Source organism: Cervus elaphus, chromosome 22, assembly GCF_910594005.1.
Source record: "Cervus elaphus chromosome 22, mCerEla1.1, whole genome shotgun sequence".
NCBI classification, from domain to species: Eukaryota; Metazoa; Chordata; class Mammalia; order Artiodactyla; family Cervidae; genus Cervus; species Cervus elaphus.
The window spans coordinates 12,655,596-12,670,182 of NC_057836.1; the positions used below are offsets into that span (position 1 = coordinate 12,655,596).

The following is a 14,587-nucleotide window of genomic DNA, read 5'->3' on the forward strand; positions in this document are numbered from 1 at the left end:
ACCAGAGAAGACAAACTGGATAAAACCCACTAACAAACTGAATACACACTGACTAAAACCAGTGCTGGTGATATAAATGGAAAAATAAAATTTCAGGGTTATTTGGCAATATCTACCAAAAAAAAAAAAAAAAAGAAAAGTGGTCTTTGAAAAGGTCCTTTAGGAAAGTAACAGAAACACTGAAGCATGCATATATAGATATGTATATAAAGATGTTCACTGAAGCACTGTTTATAGTGTGAAAAAGTGGAAATCTCAATTATACACAGAAATATTTCTATATGAGTAGAAAAAAAGCTTTATCTCTAGGGTACAGGATTATGGGAAACTGTCACTTTTCTATTAGATTCCTGAAATCTGTGTTTGTTTTTAACAAAGACCACACATTACTTTTGTAATCGGTGTAAATGAAGACTTAAAAAGAACCTAGTATTGAAACTTGCTCCCACACTAAGTCTGTTCCTGCTGCTCTCTCTAGTCTCATCCAAGACACCTCCTCCTCTAAGCTTAAGGTTTCCAAATGGCAGAATGGGGTAAACAATGCTACTTTCCAAGGCTTTTGAAGAAAAAGAATGAAATCACAAACCTGTTTGTAATTGTAGAAAATGCTCTGAAAACTTAAGCAAACTGAGACCATGGTAGCTAATTCTCATTTGAGCTTCTTTAGCAAGGACCAAAGTTGTCTGATTATGGACCCCAGCCTGCATTTTGTAAAAGCCTTGTCTACTCTGCTATACAAAGGAGGACTTACTTTGTTGGGAGGCTCCTTATAAAAATAGGTCACTTCTCCAGTGTCTGTTCCCACAAGAGCCAAGAGATTCTGAATCTTCTTCTTGTCTTCTAGCTCCCTGCAATTCTCACAGAGAATAAACATACACTGTGTCCAGAGTAAGTAAATGTTTGTTTAAAGGATCTCCCTTCTGACTCATTTATTTTTAAAGCAATGATAACCTCAAATTAAAATTAAATCGGATTAACCTCCTACACTGTTGGTGGGAATGAAAACTGGTGAAGCCACTATGGAGATCATTATGGCGGTTCCTTAAAAAACTAAAAATAGAGCTACCATATGACCCTGCAATCCCACTCCTGTGCATATATTTGGAAAAGACGAAAACTATCTAATTCAAAATGATACATGTACCCCAATGTTCACAGAAGCACTATTTACAATAGTCAAGACATGAAAGCAACCTAAGTGTTCACCAACAGGTGAATAGATAAAGAAGATATACTATACACACAGGGCTTCCCTGATAGCTCAGTTGGTAAAGAATCTACCTGCAATGCAGGACACCCCAGTTCGATTCTTGGGTTGGGAAGATCTGCTGGAGAAGGAATAGACTATCCACTCCAGTACTCTTGGGCTTCCCTTGTGGCTCAGCTGGCAAAGAATCTGCCTGCAAATCAGGAGACCTGGGTTTGATCCCTAGGTTGGGAAGATGCCCTGGAGAAGGGAATACTTGAGTAATATACTCTAGAATACTCCAGTTTTCTGGCCTGGAGAATTCCATGGACTGTAGGCCATAGAGTCAGACCCAACTGAGTGACTTTCACTTCACTTTACTTCACTACACACACACAATGGGATGTTACTCAGTCATAAAAAAGAATGAAATAACGCTATTTGTGGCAACATGGATCGACCTAGAGATTATTATACTTAGTGAAGTCACACAAAGACAAATATCATGGTATCACTCATATGTAGAATCTAAAAAAATGATATAAATAAACTTATTTACAAAACAGAAACAGACTAATAGATGCAGAAAACAAACTCATGGTTAACAAAGAGGAAGGGGGGAGGGTGAACTGGGAGCTGGATCAACATATACACACTAGAGATAAAGCAGTCCTACTGTGTAGTGCCGGGACTCTACTCAGTATTCTATAATAACCTCTCTGGGAAAAAATCTGAAAAGTAAATATATATGTGTAGATAAATGTATGTGTATAGGTATATACACATACCTAGGCATAACTGAATCACTTTGCTGTATGTCTGAAACATTGAAAATCAAAAGTGTCAACAGAGAGGAGAGAGCATCAGCAATAGGCTCCAAAAAATTAACTACACTAAATTAAATTAAATAGGATTTATCTAGACTTCAGCTCTAATTTTAAGAGCATCAGGCATTTAGATTCAGGAATTCAGAGAACCCAGCAGAAAAAAACTCAATCAGGTGGTTGAAGAGCGTGAAGGCAGACACCATGGCATACTGTTCAAATCTGCCTCTTCAGCTATGTGGGAGCTGACAGCTCACAGCTGGATCTCTCCCCAGGCCTGCCCTGAGTCCAGGCAGCCTGCCTCCCCAACTGTATGCTCAAAGAGCAGCCTGCACCCGGGGCCTGGCTACTGAGGGGGTAGGAAGCCCAGTCCTCTTACCTCGTTTCAGGATCTGAGGACCATCTAGAAGGGCACCCTGTGGCAGGGGCTGAGGCCTGCTGTCACTGAATCGCCACTTAGCCTCTGCCCACTCAGACCTTCCTGAGTGCCTTGTAGTGGTTTACTCCTGAGCATACTCCCCGCAAAGCTCCTGCAAGCAAATCTCCATTGTGGAGTTCATTTTCCAGGAAACTGACCCCAGACAGTTGATACCACAAATGGATCAAGGAAGCAAACTTTAAGAGAGATGCCAGGGACTTCCCTGGTGGTCCAGTGGTTAAGACTTAAAGCAAGGGGAGCAGGTTTGATCCCTGGTCAGGGAGCTAAATCCCACATACCTTGCAGCCAAAAAACTAAAACATAAACCAGAAGTAATATTGTAACATGTTATAAATTCAATAAAGACTTTATTAAAAAATCTTTAAAAAACACAATGAGATTTCAGAGCCTGGGATGTGCAGACCTATTACAGTGTTCTTAGGAGCAAGACAGGTGAGTGGTCAACAGGGTAGAGCCTAAACAATCAAGTAAAAGTAAAGGTAGGAGGAGGGTTGGGCTGCATTCTACACAAACTCACAATCTCTGACCCATTTCCCACACCCCAGCCAGCTATCAAGACTACTACCTAAAGAAGAAGCTGAATCTCCGAGAGGTAAGACCTGGTGAGACCACAGCGAGAGTACATGGTCATGATCCCTCAGCCCTTCCTCCAAGGGCCTATGGCTATTTATTCAAGTAACTGTGCATTGTGGGGAAGGAAACACCCAGACATTTCAAGGACTGCTGGACAGTCTGAGCTGACTTTGACACCTAGTGACATGAAGCATTATCTAGGGCATACAGGAACCAGGTAATAAATAGAATTTTGGTTCCGGTCCAGCTCAAAGTGGGTCCACTGGATCCAAACCCAGTCAGGGGTCATTTCCCCATCTCCAAATGTATAACTGAAATGAACATAATTGGCAGTTGGCAAAATCTCCAAATTGTTTTCTTGGTTTCTGTGTTAAAGCAAGTGGAAGCGTCTGAAGCTGCCTCTCTGCACCCCAGCCACAATGGTAAACAAAGACTAAAGGACGTAAGGGTGAGGGTCCCCATCAAATCCCAATTAATTCACAAGTATGACCCTGCAAAACCAGACAGGCAACAACGCACTGCTACCAAGTAGGTACAACTTTGGTGACTGCGCCAGCTGCAGTAGCATTTTTGCTAGAGCAGGGAACCTGGTCTTGGGTACACAGCATGTGGCTATGGTTAAGCAAACATACTCCCTTCAAAAAGTTATAGGACCAGAGCAGTTCTCGTTCAGGTGAAGTGAACAAGAGGATACTTCTACAGGCTTTCTGAGGACCTTGTTAGCTCTTCTGTTCATTACCAAATTTGTCCAAAGGGACCTGGATCTGTTCACCACTGAACTATCAGATTAAATCAGATGGGACAAACAAAAAGTGCAAGTGGGTTAGAACCCTCATGCATGCTCCAAAGGGTTGGAGGCAACCCTACATAGCACGTCAGTGGTTTCAGGGGTCTGATCTAGGCATGCCAGGACACTCCCTTCAAAATGAAGGACAGATTATTGTACCTCATGCCTACCACCACCAAGAAGGACTCCTAATGCCAGAGGAACTGCTCAGTGTCTGAAGACAACATGTCTTTTCTCTGGGACACTGCACAGGCAACAGGTGATGTGGAAGGTGACCCGGGACACCGCGCTGACCCATGGAACAGGTGATGCGGAAGGTGACTCGGGACACCGCGCTGACCCATGGAACAGGTGATGCGGAAGGTGACTCGGGACACCGCGCTGACCCATGGAACAGGTGATGCGGAAGGTGACTCGGGACACCGCGCTGACCCATGGAACAGGTGATGCGGAAGGTAACACGGGACACCAGGCTGACCCATTGAACAGGTGATGCGGAAGGTGACTCGGGACACCGTGCTGACCCATGGAACAGGTGATGCGGAAGGTGACACAGGACACCGCGCTGACCCATGGAACAGGTGATGCGGAAGGTGACTCGGGACACCGCGCTGACCCATGGAACAGGTGACGCGGAAGGTGACCGGGGACACTGCACAGGCAACAGGTGATGCGGAAGGTGACCCGGGACACCGCGCTGACCCATGGAACAGGTGATGCGGGAGGTGACCCGGGACACCGCGCTGACCCATGGAACAGGTGATGCGGGAGGTGACCCGGGACACCGCGCTGACCCATGGAACAGGTGATGCGGGAGGTGACCCGGGACACCGCGCTGACCCATGGAACAGGTGATGCGGGAGGTGACCCGGGACACCGCGCTGACCCATGGAACAGGTGATGCGGGAGGTGACCCGGGACACCGCGCTGACCCATGGAACAGGTGATGCGGGAGGTGACCCGGGACACCGCGCTGACCCATGGAACAGGTGATGCGGACGGTGACCCGGGGGACACCGCACTGACCCATGGAACAGGTGTCGTGGACGGTGACCCGGGGGACACCGTGCTGACCCATGGAACAGGTGTCGTGGACGGTGACCTGGGACACCGTGCTGACCCATGGAACAGGTGTCGTGGAAGGTGACCTTTCATTGCATCCCAGAGCTGAAAGGAAGTGCTACATTAGGTCAAGGCTGAAACTATTAAGGAGATTGAGCCAGGAATCAAAAACCTCCCAACAAAGAAACACCCTGGACCTGATGGCTTCTGTGGTGAATTCCACTGAACACTTAAAGAACTAACAGCAATTATCCTCAAACTTTTCCAAAAACTGAAGAGGAGGCAACAGTTCCTTTTACTTTCTATGAGGCCAGCACTGCCCTGATGCAAAAGCTGGACAGACACTACATGAAAACCACTACAGACCTTACAGACTTCAATACAAAAATCCTCCACAGGACATTAGCAAACCTGCATTCAGCAGCATATTAAAAGGATACACCAGGATTAAGTGGAATTTATTCCTGGAATACAAGCATGGTTCAACATATGAAAGTTGATCAAAGTAATACATCACACTGACACAATGAAGGAGGAAAACACATGATCATCATCTGATACAGAAAAAGCATCTGACAACATTCAACACCCTTTTTAGATAAAAACACTCAACAAATTAAGAAGAGCAGGAAACAACCTCTGCACAATAAAAGCCACAAATGAAAAACCCACAGCTAAAGTCACACTCAATGGTGAAAAACTGCAAATTCTCTACTAAGATCAAGAACAAGGCTGCCCATTGTGAAACTTCTATTTAACTTAGTACTAAAGTCCTAGCCAGACCAAGTAGGCAAGAAAAAGGAAGAAAAGACACTCAAGTTGGAAAGCAAGAAATAAAATAATCCTTGTTCACAGATGACATGATCTTATACTCAGAAAACCCTAAGGATTCCACAAAAAATTTTTTTAAAAATTTTAAAAATTGTTAGAACTAGTAAAGGAATTCAGCAAAGGAGCACAACACAAATCCAACATGCATTTCTATACGCTGACAACGAAAAATCTGAAAAGAAAATTAGGAAAAGAATTTGATGCACAACAGCGTCAGAAAGAATATTCAGGAATTAACCAAGAAAAGGAAAGACTTGTATAGTGAAAACACTCTAGTAAGAAATTAAAGATGAAATAAACAAATGGAAAGATATCCTGTGTCCATGGATTGGAAGACATAATATTAAGATGTCAACATTGCTCAGAGCAATCTACAGATTCCATGCAAGTCCTAAAAAAATCCTCTGTGTGGCACAGTGAGAAAGTTCTGGAGATGGACAGGGGTGTGGCTGCACGATGACATGAATGCACTTAACTGAAGTGTATACTGAACTATACACTTAAAAATGGTTAAAATGGTAAATTTTAGGTTAAGTATATTTTACCAGAATTAAAAAAGAACTGTGCTATAGCGGGTGCCCTGGCACACTGCTCAGATGCCCACCACCAAGGGGCTCGGTCCTTCTCCAGCAACTGCCCTGGACTGAAGGGGGCCGCCTTTCCCAAGTTTATATCCCTCCCTGGTGGGAGCGCATCCAATGACAGATCACTCCCTGTGGGGCTGACTAAGACCTCTGTCCCTTGGCGGACTCTGGTGGTGGTGGTTTAGTCACTAAGTTGTGTCACCTCTTGCAAACCCATGGACTGTAGCCCACCAGGCTCCACTGTCCATGGCATTTACCAGGCAAGAATATTGGAGTGGGTTGCCGTTTTCTTCTCCAGGGGATCTTCCCAGCCCAGGGATCGAAACTGTGTCTCCTGCCACTACAGATGGATGCTTTACCACTGAACCACCAGGGAACTCCTTGGTGGACTCTATTGTAATTCAAATTCTCCCTCAACCCGAATCTGCTCAGAGCTGCTCCCCCTAAGAGTCTCCCTACTCACCATCGTCCAGGCAAACCCCTATCTCAGAGCCTGATCCCTGGGAATGCAGCCAAGAGGAGGACCACGGAAGAAATGCATCTCATTCCATGCGGTTTAGAAACATGCCCCCAGCATCTCCTTCCTCCCATTGGTACCTGATTCTTAGGCGGTCATTTTCCGAGTAGAGGCGTAGGACATGCTCTCGCTCCTGGAAGAGGCAGACTTGCATGTCACTCAGAGCTTTCTGTAGCTCGGCAATCTCTTCCTCCCTCTGCTGCAAATCCCACTGCAGTTTATGCTGGTGGGAAAAAAAAGGCAGCTGACAAGATATTGGGCTTCAGAGGAGTAGCTCTTATTGCATGCAGTGGCGTCAGTTTATGTAGAAATATTACAAAGTGGACAGTTTCAGCAATGCAGCCTCCAAATGACAACAGGCTGTGTACAGACGAGTTTAAACCCACAAGGTGAATGACATCAGAGCTCTCACATCACCTCCTCTTACAAACAACAGAACCCAGGACACCACATGATCCACCTGTTATAGTCACTCCTTTTTCTGGCTACAATGTGCAACTTGCAGGATCTCAGCTCCCTGACCAGGGATTGAACCAGTGCCCCCTGCAGAGGAAGCTCAAAGTTCTAATCACTGGAACACCAGGGAATTCCCAAGTCACACTTTAATGCTTTTTATGTAATACGCATTATAAAACTCTGGAAAACAAAGATGAAAGGTGTGATTCCTGCTTACAGAGCAGGAGGAATTGTGTGGGGAGACACATGCCAATGATTAAAAGGAACGAATGACTGAATGGAGGAGCACACATGGGGGAAGGGTAAGCACGGCACACGAAGAATCTCTGACAGCTGCTGGGGGATCAGAGACCACCAGAGAGCTGAAGCTTGAGAGGAAGACAGAGACGGAGGAAGGCAGTGCTCTTGGGAAACGGCTGGAAATGCAAGGACCTCAGTATCACTGATGGCTCAGACAGTAAAGAACCTGCCTGCAATACAGGAGACTCGGGTTTGATCTCTAGGTTGGGAAAATCCCCTGGAGAAGGGAACAGCTACCCACTCCAGTATTCTTAAAAATAGGCTTCCCTGGTCGCTCATATGGTAAAGAATCTGCCTCCAATGTGGGAGACCTAGGTTTCATCCCTGGGTCAGGAAGATGCCCTGGAGAAGGGAATGGCAACCCACTCCAGTATTCTTGCCTGGAGAATCCTATGGAGAGAGAAGCCTGGTGGGCTACAGTGCCTGGAGTCCCAAAGAGTCAGACAGGACTGAGGAACTAACACACAGCATCACTGGAGTGGAAAGTGAGAGGTCGATGGAGCAGGGTGACCCCAGGGGCTGGATCCGAGAAGCTGTTCAGGATGAACAGGAGTGTGAGAGTGCGGCCTGAGAGTCTGAGACGAGACAGGAGTTTGGACAGTGCGGCAGCAAGGACGCTGAGGTGGCGGGAAGGGACTGAGGGATGTCTGGGGGGCAGGATCAGCGGGTCTCAGCAAGCGACTGGGGGGAGGCTGGGCAGAACCATAGGCGCTGACGCCATCACAAAGAAGAAAGAAGCCTTAAGAGACAGGAGTGGAGGGAGGGGATGACAGGGGTCTACGTGTACGCACAGGCTGGGGGAAAGGGGGTTCTTGAATTTGGATACGGACACAGCACCATGGAGCTCAGCAGGAAGAGTCAGCCCTAGTTACCTGGGTGTCACCATCCCACTGAAAGAGGAAACACAACAGGCTCCATTTTGAAAGCAGGACTCCATTTTGAGCTGGACTATGGACTTTGAGCTATATGCCCAGTATCTATGGAAACGACATACCAACTGGAAAACCAGACCCCCCAGATGGAAAAGCCCCAGGGCTTTTACGGCTGGTCCCTAGACTCTCCCCTTAAAGAATACCCTAATTATCTGTGTAACTGAATAGAATCATAAATTCTATTATGCTTACTGGGGTATGACCACAGGCCTATTGATAACTGTCCACTGTTAACTACCTAGGCTTAAGGCATACGAATCATGGGTTAACTTTGATTGTATCTTTTTTTCCTTTGTTCAGACTAGTTTCAGAGAATTTGGGGAGGAGGGTTTGAGCACCTACACTTAGGGTATATAAAGTTTTCACAAACACTGGTTGGGGCCCTTGGCTAAGAGGAGACTCTGCCTTGGGCCCACTGGTGTAATAAACTGCACTCCATTATCTGCATTGTCCTTCTGAGTGAGTTTGTTTCCCGGAATGCGTGGCTACAACACCATAGGCAGGAGGACAACGCGTGGACAAAATGAGATCACTTACAGTAGAATCACAAAGAACTTTGACATTTAAGGTTAAGGAAGGAGAGGCCACTCTCACCTTCTGAGTGGCCCATACTCGTCTGTGGAGTTTCCCTCTAAATAAATCTACCTCTTGAGTCTCATTTTGTCTCTCACTGAATTTCTTCTGCAATGAGACATCAAGAACCTGAGTTTTACTAAGCCCTGAGACTGAAGACCAAAACCCCCTCCAGGTGGGAGAAGTTAGCAGTTAATGTATTGTATGCTAACAGTATGCTGCCCACAAGTACACAGACCCCAGACAGGCTGGAACTAGCAGGGGGATGATGCTGACTCCTGATGACCTCACCGCCAGCCAATCATAAGAATGTCCATGAGCTAGCCACGCCTTCTCTGAACCATTATGATAGAACTTCTTCCTACCTTCTCCAAAGGGACACAGTTTTGAGGGCAGTAACTTAAGTCTTTTTCACTTCACTCTCCCCGCCCCCCCCCCCCCCCCAAAAAAAAAGGTGTTAGGAAAGAAAGCTGTTAGTGAAGACTGAGAACTGGTCAGGGAGGCAAGCCAGACACTGGGAAAGAAAAACAACTCTGGAATCAAAACGGAAGCAGACCTCTCAGAGAGGTCAATAGGGAACATACTGCAGAAGTCACTGAGGCAACAGGTCCTGGAGCCATGGGAGGAGCAGCTGCAGTCAAGGAGTCGCTGAGCAGGTGACCGAGTCAAACCATTCTGGAAGGCTGGCTGGGAAAGAAAGCTACCCCTGCCCCAAGAGAAGAGTTAGGGAAGCTTGGCTAGAGGGGGACCTTTCTCTTTTGTTGGGAAAGACTTGAGTCTACCTGTATACTGAGGAGGAAAAGCTAATGTCAGAAGAGGTTAAAGACAAAGACAAAGGAGAGTTCCCCAGTGGCCTAGTGGTTAGGATTTGGGGCTTTCACAGCCATGGCCCGGGTTTAATTCCTAGTTAGAAATCAGATCCTGCAAGCTGCGTGGCATGGCCAAAAAATAAACAGAAACTGCTGGATCTGTTCAGCCTCACTATGCTCCCTGGAGCAGTGAGGAGGAGGGGACGGATATGGGTGCAGGTGACTGAGCGTGGTCAGGAGGAAAGTGAGGCTGCCAGAGGAGAGAGGGGCCTGTGGGCCAAAGAGGAGCAGGGAAGGCAGGGCCCGGGCCTGGAAGGGTGGGGGCCGGGACCGGGAGTCTACCACTAAAGGGTAAAACTTCCATGTGGTGTCTAAGAACACCATGATTTGTTTCCTGTGAATATATCTTCCAATGACCTTTCTAGGACAGTGGTTCTCAAGTTGGGTAACCACATTACCCAAGTTGGGGGTGGGGGGGGTGGGGTTTGCCTAAGCCCCCAGGAGAACTCTGGTGTTGTCTGGGGGCACTGCTGACTGTCACCAGTTGGGGGTGTGGGTGGGGACTACTGGTATCCAGCGAGCAGAGGCCAGGGATTCTGGTACCGGTCCTTTGTGCACAGGACAGTCTGTGTGACAAAGAACTGGCCAGCCCTCGCCGTGGATAAGGCCATGGCCGAGAGGCCCTGATCCAGGACAAAGGTGGTGGACGGGGTAAGCCACAGGGCGGGCTGTGCCAGCAAGGGGCACAGACCAGCAGGGCCACATGCAGGCAGTGCAGCGACTCCTAGAGTGAAGCCAAGGGGGTGCCGTTTAGAGAGGGACAGGGCGGCCAGGAGCTGACACACGGCACTTGGAAAACTGAGAAGTCAGGGAGCTGCGGAGGCAACACTGGAGTGAAGTCAGGCGTGGGGCGGGGAAAGAACCAGAGGCACAGGAAGGCTGAGGAAGAGTCACGACTTCAGAGACAGAGCGGTCTGGGGCATCACGATCCAGTGAGGCACTCGGGAGGAGGGCAGCTTGGCAAGGCGGGAGGGATCTACAGAGAACACGGACATGTGTGCTCTGACGCCAGCTGGCACTCGCGGGTGTTCTCAGCACTGGACGGGCTCGCTCAGCGTCCAGGATGGCCGCGCCGGGTCCTCCTTACCTGCCCCTCGCACGCTTCCCTGTACAGCTCCAGCTTCTTCAACAAGTCCTCATTCTCTGCCTCACACTCAGACATCTTCTTCTGATAATATTCCAGAAGCTCCTGAGAGGGGCAGAGGACAGCCAGACGATCCTCCACTGAAGGCAGGGGAGTCGACTGTACAGAATCGGAGAAGGACACGCCCTTCCACCTGGCGGGGCTGCTGAAGCTGCCGGCAGCCTCATGTTTGTGGATAGCTGCAGGCCTGTGAGAGTAGGGGAAGGATACATTCATAAAACTGTGTGAACATCTATGAGATGTTACAATTCCTCAAATTAAAAATAAGGCTTATGTTCTTAAAGTGCTCATAATGAAGGTGCTCACAAACCTGAGAGTTTGATATTACAGGTTCATGAATAATCAATCTTATGAACTGCTCTCCAGGTATTAAAGGCTTAAAGCTGGATTCAAATTACAAGTTAAACAGTAAAAAGAGATCATTTAAAAGAAAAAAAGGAATATCAACTAAGTAAGGCCAGAGAATGACAGTCAGAAAATTTGATACTATTAAGAAGACAGCAACAGGAACACTTATATGCTGTTGGTGGAGGGTAATGTGGTTAAACTACAGAAAGTAAATTGGTTAAATCTAGTAAAATGCAATTCTCTTGTCTACACATACGTATAATGTGACAACACAAAAATGTTCATAGAAACATTATTTGTGATAACAAAAACAGTAAACCTTCCAAATTTCTGTTCAATAGGATAATGGATAAACGGTGTATTCAGACAATGGAATATTTTCAAAATTAGAGAAAACATGAATTTGAGATACATGTATGACTGAGTGAATCATCTGAATATTAAATGGGAAAATGCATGTAGATGCATATACAGAAGATATTACCACTCATTTATAATCAGTACTTGCAAAATAAAAGTTTACTTTAAGGGATAGACATATAAGTGGAACAAGAGTTAAAGATTAGATAAGTTATTAAGTGGATCAAGATTCAGGATTAGAAAATAGAGCCTTGGAACTTCCCTGGTGATCCAGTGGGTAATTCCAAGCTCCAAATCAGGGAGCATGAGTTTGATTCCCGGTCAGGGAACTAGATCCCACATATAGCAACTAAGAGAGAGTTTGCATGCTGCAACTAAGACCCAGTGCAGCCAAGTAAATAAATATTTTTTAAAAACTAAAAAAAATAAAGCCTCATCAATAATCACACAACCAATCAGACCCCAACGTCTAACAACAGAGACCTGAATTATACAGACCAAAACCAGCCAAGAGCAAAGGCTAGATCAGAGGGTTTTCTTGGTTTGTTTGCTTTCAGCAAACAAGAGACAATGAAAGTTATAGAAAACAAATGATACAGAAGCAGAGAAATTCTCATGTGAAAATTAATTCACTTTAGCTAATTGCCTGCAGTTTACAACAAAATAGATCACAGAGCAGAGAAACTCTACCAGAGTTTCTAATACCAGAGTTTAAACAAGCCCAGAGTTGTAGTTAATGAAAGTTATGGGCAGCACTTTTAATAGATGAGCATGACGAAAAAAATACTACTTTATAAATCATTAAAAGCTCATGACAGAAATACTACTTAGTTTCATGTTTTAAAAAGGTGCTGCCTTCTGACACCTCTGGGAAATAGGTTAATGGATAAACTAACTAAATGGATTTCTGAAGTTCTATAAACAGGAGTGTGCTGATGACGAGGAGGGTGACGAAGAGGGGGGGTCATGCAGGCTGAGTCCACAGCCTCCTGTTTTTGTCTGTTGGTTGTTTCTCCTGTAATCGAGGCCCACTCAAACTGCCTGGATTCTGGTATTAACATTTACCATGTCCTAGTTCTTAATCTAAATTCCACATAACAAGAATAGAGAAGTGAGGTCTAACATAGTTCAAATCCAGAGTTGGGAAGTTCTCTTCCAAAACCCTTCTAGTTCTTAAGCCAGTGGGCACTGAGGTGCCAGACGTCTAAGTTTTTTATTTCAACAACTCAAAAATAAGCAAATGTCTTACTTTCTGCAGGCAGGGGAGTGCGTAGGGGTAAAGTTCATGCTGTCCTTTCACACCTGTCAAATACACAAAAGATCCAGAACCAGGGATCAGGAACAGAAAAACAGTACAGAATGTGCAGACCAGTCCACCCAACATCATCAGAATGTGATGTTTTAGAATGCAGTATTACTTAAAGCAGTTCCAAATCCTGGGATCCTACTCAGGCATTCTTCCTCATCATTGTTTTTAAATACAATCAGACTGACCTTTAACATTTCAATGGCAAGCACACAAAAGAAAAGCCCTAGTATGAAAGTTTTCTGCAATGAATTTACATGCAAAACAAATTGACAATTCTTTCCGTGAAATCATAGCATAGGGAAATATAGAAAACTTTCTAATAACCAAGAGAAATTAAGTGGAAATTCAGGTAGAGGACTCAACATGGTAAATTTCAGTTAAATACAAAGGCACTGATGTTATCTTTACTTGGTGTGCTGCATCTATTGTTTTATCTTTAAAAAGTTCATGCACAATTTCCATTTCAATTGATAATACAGATCAATCAAATTTCTTAATTGGATATTTACAATATTGGGATGGTTTCTGCCATACATCAATATGAATCGGCCATAGGTATACATGTGTCCCCCCAATCCTGAACCCCCCTCCCACCTCCCTCTCCACCCCATCCCTCTAGGTTGTCCAAGAGCACTGGTTTTGGGTGCCCTGCTTCACGCATGGAACTCACACAAGTCATCTACTTTACACATGGTAATGTATATGTCTCAATTATTCTCTCAAATCATCCCATCCTCTCCTCCTCCCACGGAGCCCAAAAGTCTATTCTTTATGTCTGTGTCTCCTTTGCTGTCCTGCAAGTAGGACTGTCAGTACCATCTTTCTACACAGATCAATCTTGTCACAGTAATTTTCAGGAAGATAAACTTCACTGTCAAAGAGGGAATGCCATGTTATGTGAAGGGGAGAGAGGGGAAGAGGGGGAGAGGGGAAGATGGGGCATGGGAAGGGTTCTTCGTAAACTTGGCTTTGGGGAAAGCTTTCTCATCAAGCCTGCTGTCACTCCACTGTGACTGTGAGCAGGCGAGAGGTGACATAACGGTCTATCCCAGCGCTCTTCTGCTTGATAAATGTCTGCCTATAATCTTCAGTCCCTTGGGAGGAATTCTGTGAAAAGGAGCGAAAGCACGCACCACTTTGGTTAATTCCAGGTGCCGTTTTCCTGCTCACAACCCTGTGCTCTCCCCCCTCCTCCCCCAACCTCCTTGAGCTTTCCTGCACTTAGCCTCCCAGACACCACGTGCTCCTCATTTCCCTCCCTCCTCACTGGCCACTGATCTTCAGTCACTCTAGTTCTCATCTTTACTGCCTTGGCGACCTCATGAAGCCTTGTGGAATAAGGCTAAATACCAGGAATACACCAGTGGTTCTCAAATGCAGCCTCTATTCCTGAGTGCCCTCAAGAGACTCATGCACCTCTGCCTGAGCAGGTCTCTCAAGCTTAACATGCCCCAAACTGAGCCCCCCAACACAGACCTCCCACCACCAAACCT

At 45.9% G+C, this 14,587-nt stretch overlaps 1 protein-coding gene across 3 annotated transcripts in view; it reads right to left on the minus strand.

Annotated features, from left to right (window-relative positions):
• The window catches only part of CCDC77 (coiled-coil domain containing 77), a 30,482-nt gene that overhangs the window by 9,140 nt on the left and 6,755 nt on the right, over positions 1-14,587 (minus strand). For all 3 annotated transcript variants that reach the window (XM_043882680.1, XM_043882678.1, XM_043882679.1), the window contains exons 2-5: positions 13,035-13,087; positions 11,021-11,264; positions 6,884-7,026; positions 752-848 (exon numbers count right to left, since the gene is read on the minus strand). In XM_043882680.1, the coding sequence (XP_043738615.1) occupies positions 752-848; positions 6,884-7,026; positions 11,021-11,264; positions 13,035-13,072 (522 nt within the window). In that variant the 5' untranslated portion in view covers positions 13,073-13,087. The remainder of the gene's footprint in view (positions 1-751; positions 849-6,883; positions 7,027-11,020; positions 11,265-13,034; positions 13,088-14,587) is intronic.